This window comes from Acromyrmex echinatior, chromosome 1 (genome assembly GCF_024713525.1).
Source record: "Acromyrmex echinatior isolate Ae372 chromosome 1, ASM2471352v2, whole genome shotgun sequence".
NCBI classification, from domain to species: Eukaryota; Metazoa; Arthropoda; class Insecta; order Hymenoptera; family Formicidae; genus Acromyrmex; species Acromyrmex echinatior.
In genome coordinates, this window is record NC_141852.1 from 22,775,616 (window position 1) to 22,788,096 (window position 12,481).

The following is a 12,481-nucleotide window of genomic DNA, read 5'->3' on the forward strand; positions in this document are numbered from 1 at the left end:
CATTTTTATTTACTTTTTCAAAATAATCTTTCATATTTAAAATACATTGTTTTGTTTATAATACCTATGATAATTTATGATAGGATGAAAGGACAAAAATTATTAAAAATTACAAGAGCCATTAATAAATATTGAGAAACGGAAAATTATTTGTTAGAAAATTTGCTCTCTCTCTCTCTCTCTCTCTCTCTCTAAATGAACATAGATGGGTTATATTTAAAATATTTAAAATATTTGGAAAATATGTTACAAAATAATTCATGACAGCCATTTATTAATTATTGTTTATGCTAATTACAATCAGAATTTGTAATATTTTTGTCGCAATTTTTATAGATTTCTCGTTGAATTCATGACGAAATCAAAACTTATATAAACACAAACGGAAAAAAATTATTATTTCCAATAGTATAATAATTTGTGCTATATAATTTTTGCATTTATACATTTATAAAACAACTAAAGAAAGGACATGAATAAAACATTACGAGCTATAGAAATATTAGAGCCTGAAGCAATTTATTATCTTATAACAAGATATGCAACAAACATAAGTACATGACGTAAGTTCCATCATACTACGCGATAGAAATTAATAAGTTATAATTTTTTAAACAAGAAATTTATTATATGCGATACAATATTATTGTAACGTCGCATTACTATTAGAAAAAATATATATTGATCAGTAGAAATTAAATATTTAAGCAAAATATTTTAGATTGAGATTACTGAATAGCGTCAGTCGGATCAGAATTAAATTTTATTCCGTTGAATGTAACCAATGGCCACAAAAATGGTCACCTTTCAACGTCAATTAATTCTGCATTTTATTTGAAAACGAAAACATAATGATTAAGAACGTAATCATATCTATGATAACAATTACCGATTAACATTCAGAGAAAAATATAATTCCTATCTATGTCACAAGGTACGCTAGATATAATTTATACACTATTCAATCTTAGCTTATACACCACCTGTTCCCCGTTTACATCTTATTTCTCGGAGTCGAGAACATGAAATAATTTTGTCGTAGTTACGCCGATATGTGTCCACAAATTAAAGTAGAACAGATCCTACACAGGATTCATAAATATATGATTCATAAATATAGTGTCCCATAAAAGATTAATGGTAGAAATACATTTTTTCCCATGAATTTTAAATCGATTTTTCCTTAACGATAAACTTACTTTATTTACGATATTTTATTAGGATATTTTAAACATTTTCTTATAATATATTTATGAACTTAGGTATATCTTTTGTAAACCTAATTTTTTAAATGTGTATTAAACGCTTAGTTCTTAATCGTTAATTTAAAAATAATATAGTTTTTATAATTTTCAAAATTTAATAGATATTAAAATAAAATATTTAATGTTAAAAATTTAAAAATTATACTAGTACGATATTTATTTAAATCTTCTTGTCAAGGAATAATCGTTTCACAAATTCATTCAAGAATGTCACTGCTACGAATTGCTACTTTTTACATTTTACGAAATATACATTTACGAAATAACAATAATACTGATATAGGCATCTCTTGAAAGACTTCACTGATGTATAATTATCGGCGAAAGATATTTTCGACTTATTTTCGCTAATTACATATCGCCAATCACAACGTGTCATTTGCAACACAGGTCGGAGGACACAAATCGTAAATGTACGAACATAAATAAAAATTTTTCATAGCTATGTTATATGGCATCTTAAAAGAAGATAAAAAGAAACTCATATATTTTTATTTTTAATAAATTTTTTCGTTTCCGATTAATGCGTACAGTTTTTAAAAATATAAATTTCAATGGTATATTTTGTACTTAAATGTATCTATTTAAATGCACACAATTTTATAAATACAAGTGTATTTAGAAATTTAGACACTTTTATAAATCTAATTTTAAGTATATAATACCTTTTATCTTAATATAAAAACAATCTTTTTTAATTTTTCTTTTTAGAAATTTTAAATTAATATATATTAAGTATTTAAATAATAATATTAATTTACTAACGTAATTTACTAATGTATTTTATTAAATTAAATTAAATTATCTAAATAATTTTAATTGATTAACTTAAGAATTATATATTTGAGAATTTGAGATCATAATATTAGGTGTAGTAAAAATAATGGATTTCTTTTTACTACACCTAATATATAATTTTCTTCCATTATGTCAATTTTACGTATATTTTTTTAAATATGTAAACTTTCTTGCAATGTATTTTAGCGAGATATTAAAGATGTAGCAACATTCAAAATATTTAGACAATTTAATTACACATGAATTTCTTTCTCTCTCTCTCTCTCTCTCTCTCTCTCTCTCTCTTTCTTTCTCTCTCTAATTTTATCATGGGAGAGTTATATATGGAATTACAGCAAGAGTTTCGCGTGTAGAGTACTATTTATGAAACATTCGAAACAGAAGAACTTTTCTTTCATATACCATATTCATTGTGTACACTTTGAATTTATGTCCTCAGCTACGATTGTATCTGCGACTTGTGATTTGCGACCTGCGTCCAACGCACGCAATTCTGAATTTTATGAAAACATAAAAACATAAGTAATAATGTATATATAATAAATCATACACATTGACTAGATCAAAATCGGCTTATAATATGTAAAATAACTTATGATATGTAAAATACAATAACGAAGCCTTAACAAATTGTTAAAATAACAAATGACAATATACTGCATCCATTATCATAACTGATAGATACGTCTTCTTTTTTCCTCGTTTTTAGATTTAGCTATATCGGTTTAATTATTTGGAGGAGACGTTTCGTAACAGTTGCGTTATCGTTTCTAAGAGCTGTTGTATTATTGTGAATCTGAAACATAAAACAAAAAATAGTGTTTATAATATTACCTTCGTAACATTTAGTGAATCGATATCACATTTTAGTATATGAATCAACTGTTTAGTATACGAAAAACTAAGGACGAAACTATATCTAATAAAACAACTCTTATCGCTGTACGATACAATAGAGTTGAATAGAGTAACTTATTCCTAACTATACTTTGAAAGAAAATTTCTACATTATCTATTTACTTATCTATTTACTAATATTTTTTGTTTAAGATACAAATTGTTTATACATCTACACATTTATATAATGCGTGTAATAAAATATTTATATTATATATATATGTATATATATATATATATATATATATATATATATATATATAAAAATAACATATATATTTTATGTTTATAATGTCATGATATTAATAAGAAAGTATGCACAATTATAAATAAATTGCTTAAGATGACATTTGAATTTTTAAGAAAATTTACTATGATGATATTTGAGAAAATTTTTAAGAAAATTTACTATGATGATATTTGAGAAAATTTGACTCTTGTTATTACCTCTTTTTTAATAAAAATTAAAATAAATTAACTAAATTAATAGAAAGTGCAATTCAAAATTAATGAAATGTTTACACATTTTTATATTAATGATTAGTTGTTAGATAATGAATTGTGCGTAGATAACTGATTCTTACAACTAGTCAGACTGTCATCCCAAAGTTACAATGCAGAATTTATTATTATTTCGTGCAATCGTGTACACAATAGTGAGCAACTTCTCGATAACAATATGCGCAGCAGAGAAAGTTTTAAAGCGAACCCTTGCGTCGGTATTGTCTCGTAGTTGCGAGGAAGATAATCCACAGCTTTGTTATAAATGTCACTTGGCATCGTATACAAGGAAAAAATTTTTTTTCACAGCATTAATAGTGCGGAATAATTTGTAAACGGCCGATTATAAGTGTTGATCATAAAGAAGTGTTGAATTCAGCAGCGTGGATAAAAACAATTATTACAGTAAGAATAAAGTATATCGACACATATTACAAGTATACTGAGTACATTTAAATGTGCTCCATGTGTCGCATGCAAAGTAAATACATAGAAGAGTGTATAATTAGCAAAGATTTTTGAAAATGATACATTGCATGTAAAACGCGCTGAAGAAGATATTTTGAACGTTTGTGTGGAAAGAGAAAAAATTAATTTTTCTTTCTCTACGTTCTGATAAATTGCTTGACACTTGATAAATACTGCAAGCATATTTAGCCATTAGATACACATGAAAGATAAACGAAGTGATAAAGAGAACTGCGACATAAATGTTTGATATCAATTGGCTGTCAGCCAATCGATTACCTAATGTTGTCGGCGAATCCCCATCCATGCCGATCCTCTCGGTGTTATCAAGCACCCTTATGAACGGGCTGTTGTCCTCGTACGGGGCATTCGCCCATTTTTTGCCTCTCACCCCCACAAACATCCCCCGTAACTCCCATCGTGGATTTTTCTTACCGCGCATCTCAAAATATCGGAAAGGCGATCGTTTTTCGACTTGGCACGAGGCTAGAATGTGTCTTCTATTGCTCATTCCTGCTCGGGGGAAACACAACGTGGGCCAATGTGACCATTTCGACCTCAAATTCGCACGGCATATAAGAACGGTGTAAAAGAAAGAAAATAAAAAAAATTGTCTACCTTCTCACTACAGAGTTTGTTCGGAGGTGCATGAATAATAGACAAATATTTGGGAAGCCTTCGTTACGTTCCACTTAGACTCGATCGATTATATCGTCTAGTAATATTACAAAGGGCATTCAAAAAGTACGAGTAGACACTCTAGAGTGCGCGATAAAAGCGACAGAAAATATTTTTCACCAAGTTATAACACATTTAATCAAACATACACTGATAAAAACTACTCCCGTACGCAAATAATTTTTATTTCGTTTTAATATCGCAAGCAATCGTGTCTCCAGCTTCTCAAAACTTCTCGTATAAAAAGAGAAATTTTTAACTTTCCGCATGAACTATTTTTCATATTAAAATTTGTACTAAAGATAATACAAGTTTTAATATATTTACATATTATAATGATTATAGCAAGATTTATGAAACCAGAATTCACATAAGTTAATTAACTCAATTATTTTATAAGTTATTAATAAAATTTTTCTTACAAATAAGCTATTTTGTAAGTCATTGATAATTGTAGAGTTATGAATGTTTTTTGTTGAAAAATAATATTACTAACAAATGTTAATTATAATAATATTCAAATGTTTCTCTCTTTTTCATAAATATAGAATGTAAGCACTATGACCCTACCTTGATATTCGTTTAATGATCCAAAATTCATGTTGGGGTCAAATCTTTGTCCTACACTCCTCTTGCCCCGCATACCTTGAAAACCCATCGGTGCTCTCTTATCGGTGTCTTTCTTGCCTCTCATCCCTTGAAAACTCATTGGTGCCCTCTTGTCGAAATCCATGTCGGGATCATCTATGTAATAATCTATGTAATTTTCAAAGCCGTCTTTCTTGCCTCTCATGCCCTAAAACAATTAATTAATTAATTAATTATTAAAAACATTTCTTTTTCTTAACTTTTTAATGTTTTCTTAACTAAATGTTTCTTATCAATTATATTGAAAGTTATAAATATATTCAATTAGATAAAAAACTATCTATGTTTCCAGAGAGAGAGAGAGAGAGAGAGAGAACTGATTAAGCAACTAATTAACTTACTTGAAAACCCATAAGGGCTCTTTTCTCAAGTTCTTCTATTTCGTCGTACAATGCTTTCTTGCCTCTCATCCCCTGAAATCCCATAGGAGCCCTTTTTTCCCATTCTTCTTTTATCTTATTGTGCATATCTTGGAAGTCCATTGCTAAAAGTCTCTTTTCGTAATCTTGTGGATACTCGAAAACATATGTTTTTTTTCCTCTAGTACCGTAAAAGCCCAACGCAGCTCTCTTTTCAATTTCACTCAGCATCTATAATTTAGTATTTTTTAGTAAAATAAAGTATAAACAACGACGACTAAGTTTCAGACAAATTAAAATCTGTTAATTTAAGATACATTAACTTGCTATTTAAAACGCTTAAATGATTAAGAATCTTTTTATAATGATTACATTTATTTAAGAAAGATAAACTAATCATGTGAATAGAAAAAACTAAAGAAGAAAAAACAGAATATAGTTCTATAATTTATCCATTTTATAAATAATTTCATACTTAAGAATTTTATAAGTTGTTAATGTTGATTTATTATAATAATTCAATTAATCTGAATGTTCACGCTTACCTCCTCCAAAGATTTCTTCCCTCTCATTCCTTGAAATCCCATAGGTGCACGTTTATAATATTCGTCTTCTAATATAGCCTTCTTGCCTCTCATACCCTGAAAACCCATTGGCGCTCTTTTGTTGTAGTCCTCAAGGAAATAGGAGTCCTCAAAATCAGGTGTCAAATAATCCTTTTTCCCCCTCATACCCTGAAATCCCTTTGGTGCTCTTTTGTCAAACTCATCGTGCAGAAGATTGTCCTCAATTTCGGACGCGCTCGAATCCTTATCCTGTGATTATCAAAATCTCTTTATCTTATAAATAATTTAAAAGATAAGAAATTAAACACATAAAATTAGACTTTCCTTCTTCTTCTCCTATATCAATTCTATTTAAAAAGTTAGATAATGGCTTACCTGAAAATTCACTAATGTTCTTTTGGAAAGTTCATTGTGTTCTGCGATTGTAGGAATAAGGTCCTTTTTTCCGCGCATACCTTGAAATCCCATGGGCGCTCGTTTGGCAGACGCGGCATCATTGGAGGATTCCTCTGCGAATGACGAACTAGTCCAGACTGCCAGGAAAAGAACCGAACTAAAAAGCATTCTAAAACATATCGAGAATGTAGTTAGTATTTGTAAAAATATATTTATTACATAATCATTTTTTCTTTAATTTTATATTTCATACAGAGAATCTTAACTCGGAAATACATGAATATTGATCATGTAACTTTTTCCCTAAAGGAAACATAAAAAGTAAAATTTTTTATATGTATTTGTATATATATATATATATATATATATATATATATATATACAAATATTATAAATTTTTACTCTTTTCATGTTTTTGTTCAATAACATTTCTGTAAAAAAGTGACCGATATCCAGAAAGATGATCGATATCCAGAAGCATTTTACACATCAGTAGCAAAAAATATAAATTGTTGCTAAATATTGTTTTGTATGTATATTGTTCATATTCTCTTTCTTTTATTATTCTTTACGAATATATAAATATACAATTTTATTAAAAAAAACTCGCATAAAAAAATGTATATTAATTTAAATCTTTTCTAAATATTGTCATAATAAACTATAATACTTAACGTGTTACTTTGTTTAATATTACTTATTTGGTTTCCGCTAATTTTCTTCAGAAAATTGTGATTAAATACATATCCATAATGTTCTCAAATATTAATAAATCGAAAAGCAATCAATAATATACAATCTGTTTTTATTAATAATTATTGTAATAAATTATTGTAATTTATTAATAATTATTGTAAAGGTAGAAAAAACTTTCAAGTGATCGTTTATGTAAAAAAATCAATGATAACTACTTTCGGATTAAAAACTGGATGTTTATTAAAGTTCCATATGATAAGATATAGACAACGAGTGCTGGATGTTGTATTATTCTTGTTGTTGTGTTCTCGGCATTTACATACACGAAAATCAAGCTATATCAGGTCAAACTAATTTATTGACATGTCACGTAACCACATTTGATTGTTCATCAAGAACCTAGTCGGGACTAACGATCTGTCGAGTAAAACACTCAACATTCAAATAATACTAATTCTACCCGCATATTTACTATTAATTAGTGTTTGAAGCATAGAACAAGAAGTGACAAACAAACATACCTATTTAGAGAGATTAATTTAATTTATTTATTGTAAACAAAATTATTTTTTTTAAACTATTAAAAAAAATTTAATTTTAAATAAATGATTAAATTTTTTCTTTGCATAACAGTTTGTCACAGTAATCTAGCTAACAATAAGTACAACGCGGGCATGAATAGAAATATTTTGTCTATGTCCAGAAAGGAGATATGAGAAGCTTATAGTATGCTTTTCATATAATACATTATGTTATGCAAGAATATATCATATAAAGAAATCGTATTGCGAGAAAATAATATTTACATGAGATGTGGAATGTGTAAAATAAAAACGGAAATGTAGAAGGAAGCAAAATTGATTTTGAGATCTTAAAAGAAAATACCCGTATGTTGAATCGAGGAAATATTTCAAAAAATGTATTAAACACAATATTAATAGAAATATTAAATCAGGATTATGAAAAAACGCCTGATTAATACGAAATGAAATGTTGTCCGTCCATGGAAATAATCAATTACTTTTAAAGTGGATTTAACTTGCACCAAACATAAATATAACAGAAAAAACGATGTTTGTATAATTCTGTTCTTGCTTGCTTCTCTCGAGAGATTATTCAATTTTATAAGGTTTAAAAGTGCCGCTACTCTTCAAAGCGGAGGCTATAATTAGCGAAGGATAGGATAAAGGCTTTTCTCAAAGCATCTTGTGCACGACGAGACCAAAGAATATCGATATAAGCAGATATCGAGAAATGGGAAAGGTACATTCCCGCTGTAAATTGAGAACGTATTTTAAATTCTTATATATAATAAAATCTTCTATTTCTCTGATTTATTGACATTCTTTCGAGATCGAATAGAAATATTTAAATACAGATTGCTATTAAATATGTATATTACATCTTGATAATATAAACTTTTCTTCTACTAATCTGTATGCAAATCATGATCTAATATAACTTAATTTTTTTTCCATAGTGAAATAACTTCCCTTAATATATGCATACAGGATAAAAACATCTTTGTGATTGCAATTACTACCATCGTCATTAAAATTGAAAATCAAATATTCCATATTCTAATAATATACTGAAAGAAGTGCACAATTTTAAATCAAATTTCATACTTTATATACCTTATAGAATTTTTACATTATCTCTTTTATTCTTCCCAATTAAACAAATAAAAGAAATAAGATATTTTTAATTCAGTTTTAAAAAATTAACATACATAATTAAATAATTATTATTATTATAAATCTTTTTAGACATGTAAATTATATGTTTAACTATATAAATATATTTAATTGTGCCAAAATTTCACAATTAGAATATAAATAATTTTACTTAATAGATTTATTAAAATGTAAATAAAAATTATATATTGATAAGAAATAATATATTTTTTTGATGTCTTACATACAATGGTATTTTTCTATATAAAAATAAAGGAAAATTAATTAAAGATATTTGATAATAACATACAATAAACCTATGCGTATATGGACTTACATAAAACTTTGTAAAAACTATTGACTGCAAGAGCAATACCATATTATTATTATTTTGTTTTTTATCTTGTTTTGTTTTATCATTATTTATAAAGCATGTATATTATATTCGTCGTCATATTGTGACGCATTGATCATTTTAATAGATCTCTATTCAGTACTATCCGATATCCATGCGTAAATGACATTAGCATATTATATGTTTACCATAGAAATGCAAATAAATACTTAAAACAGAAAATTAATATGAAAAATTTAATTCTTTCACATTTAATGCACTCAAATAATGGGTTCGAATACTTTCAATTAGAGAATTTTTATATTTTTTAACTTTTCATTGAAAAAAATAATTAAAATTAGTCGCTAAAACATGTCCAACCAATATAATTACTTTTTAGTTAATTCGATCAATTCTAAACGAATATTCTTATAAAAATGTGCCCTAATAATATTCATATCCCAAATAATAAGACGTTTAAAATCATAACATATGTAAGAGACGTCTAAAGATATATTTGTATCTTAAAGATATGTATCTTAAAGATGTATTTGTGTGAACTGTCTAAAAGACATCTAAAAGATATTCTTTTACTCCAATTTTAGACTTGTATTGTGTGTCTGGAATATTATTCTTTTTTTTCTTCTTCACTGTAGTCTCTAGTAAAATTGTTTTTCTTTTCTTTGTTATTATATTCTAGAATATATAGGACATATACGATGCATATATTCAATCATGATACACATACATATCCTACATATATATTATTCAAATTAAGTGCTGCAATCAGATGTAAATTTATGTAACTAAATATTATATGTGCGTAAACTCTAATCTAAGGTCCTAAATACGCATAGTTTGTCCCATGGGTTAACCCATTTATTTATATAAATGTATGCGATATGTTTGGAAAATGTGTTAAATTGTAAAATATATTAAATGTGTTAAATTTAACATAAATTTTACACTTCCCAATGATATGAATATTATTTAAAGAAATAAAAAGAACGATTGATGCATTTGTAGATGTCAATTGCATTTTAGAAATCGTTTTGCCTCGACATCGTGGGACGTGTTAATGTGCGCACGTTGTAAACTGCCGAGGTCAGCCTCTTCGTCGTGCAAAGTAAACGGAGCGAGAATTCTAGCTCGACGAGACGCTGAGAACGTGCCACGTCGGGCAGGGAAAATGAGAAAAGGAGCAACATGATAAGAGAGGAGAAAGGGGTTGAAGGGTAGCGAATACGTGAGAGACTGCATTGGCTGTTGGATGGTGTGTTCCTCACCACCGATCGGTCATTCGTGTAAATGTTTTAAACAGGCATATCCAACGCGGTTTATTCCCTTAAAGTCGACGATCAAGAACCTGAATGCTTTCACTTTTATGCAACATGATTTGTCGAAATCCTCAACGCCGCATCGAAAATTTCTGAACAATTATACACGATAATATATTTTACATTACAAAATAAATTGTATTAAGTATATTTACTGTTTTCAGAGCAAATTAAATATTAAGTAAATATTACATAAATATTATGTAAAAATGAAGCAATTCATGAAATTGTATAATTTTAAATTAAGATTAAAATTCTAAATTTTAATTTACATCGTATAATAATTGTATTGATTCATAAAGAGGAAATTATAAAATATATTATAATCTATAACTTATGCTCTTCTAAATGAAAGATTTATTACATCACTAAAGATAACGATATTCAATGATTAATGTTGACATACTTAACAAAAGTTTTAATAAAATGAGTAAAGTGCGCGAATGTTTACTTTAAAACTCTATTGACCTTTAAAACACGGCGAACATTGACGTTTGTATCATATATAGCGTAGAAAGACCTAGTATACATTGATTAATACATGTGTATGTATAATCTATACCAAACACAAGGGCGTTTTACTTGAACGATGAATTTTTATTCTGAGAGAGAGAGAGAGAGAGAGAGAGAGAGAGAGAGAGAGAGATCAATAGAAAAATTAATATGAATCGAAACAATGCATAAAAAACTTGCTACAAAAAATCACTTAGACAAAAGAGTTCCTCTATAATTTCTGTAAAGGTATATTTATCTCTTCAAAGTAGTGTGGCGTAGTACATAATATAAAACATGCATACCAAAATTTGCCTAGTAATCCGCATTGTGAATCGCGTGTTCTAGTTTTCTTGTTATATTTACAAGAACCATAGTTCATATCAGAGATATGTCTTAATACTTTTTAATAAGCCAGTATTTTAATTTAAAGAAAATGACATATTTTATTCTATGTAAGAAAAATATAATTCACAAAAGTTAAGAATAACAGTTAGAATGGAAAATATGTGGCAATAATAATAATACATATAGTTTCTTATTTCATTAATAAATTAATAAAATTATTTATAATAAAACTTTTTGCAATAGTATTTTAATTTATATATATACTATATAATGTATATATACACACACACACACACACACACACACACACACACACACACACACACGCACATACACATATATATATATATATATATATATATATATATATATATATGTTTAAAAAGGTGTAGAAATATGACAGTGACGTAAAAATAATATAATAAAAATTATATGTCATTAAATAAATTTTTTCTTTATATAAGAAGAGGACTTTGTTCTTTGTTCGCCTACGCACATGCCTGCTTCGGTCATTGCACATGAGAAGGTGTAAAAAAAGAAAAATGATTTTATGTTGTATAGCGCAGATTTTTTTCAATCAAATAACTATTCTTTGTCAGTTTTATATCTACTCTATTATGGATATTATGCGTATTACACGTACATTAAAAATTAACATTACTATTCTGTTTGCGTAGTACTCCATTTTTTTATGTATATATGTACAATGGAGTTAAAAGTAATATCCACATCATCACAAATTCATTTCTTTTTAATTGGATCAAAAGAACATTCGGATTTAGAAAAATATCAATAAATTGTCTAATTGACAATATCTGCTTCTATAATAAAATATTCGTTATTAAACATCCTCCGCAATTTTTCTTGCAATGATTTCAATTTTTATTTAAATCAGGCAATTATCGTAAATGCTGTACTCAGTAAAGCAAATTAAAAGCTGATTGTAGAAACTAATGAGTCTCGATTATAAGCAAAAAAATCTTATAACTTTGATCGAATATCGAATAAGGATCGGAGGATCG

The 12,481-nt window shown here is 27.2% G+C and overlaps 1 protein-coding gene across 2 annotated transcripts in view; it reads right to left on the minus strand.

Moving 5' to 3' along the window:
- Window positions 1-502: 502 nt before the first annotated feature.
- The window catches only part of Tk (tachykinin), a 64,430-nt gene continuing 52,451 nt past the window's right edge, over window positions 503-12,481 (minus strand). The window contains exons 2-7 of one of the 2 annotated variants that reach the window (XM_011055860.2): window positions 6,556-6,745; window positions 6,160-6,429; window positions 5,597-5,845; window positions 5,178-5,403; window positions 4,209-4,442; window positions 503-2,859 (exon numbers count right to left, since the gene is read on the minus strand). In XM_011055860.2, coding sequence (XP_011054162.2) covers window positions 2,849-2,859; window positions 4,209-4,442; window positions 5,178-5,403; window positions 5,597-5,845; window positions 6,160-6,429; window positions 6,556-6,744 — 1,179 coding nt within the window. In that variant the 5' untranslated portion in view covers window position 6,745 and the 3' untranslated portion in view covers window positions 503-2,848. The remainder of the gene's footprint in view (window positions 2,860-4,208; window positions 4,443-5,177; window positions 5,404-5,596; window positions 5,846-6,159; window positions 6,430-6,555; window positions 6,746-12,481) is intronic. The other variant, XM_011055861.2, reaches the window with a different exon arrangement.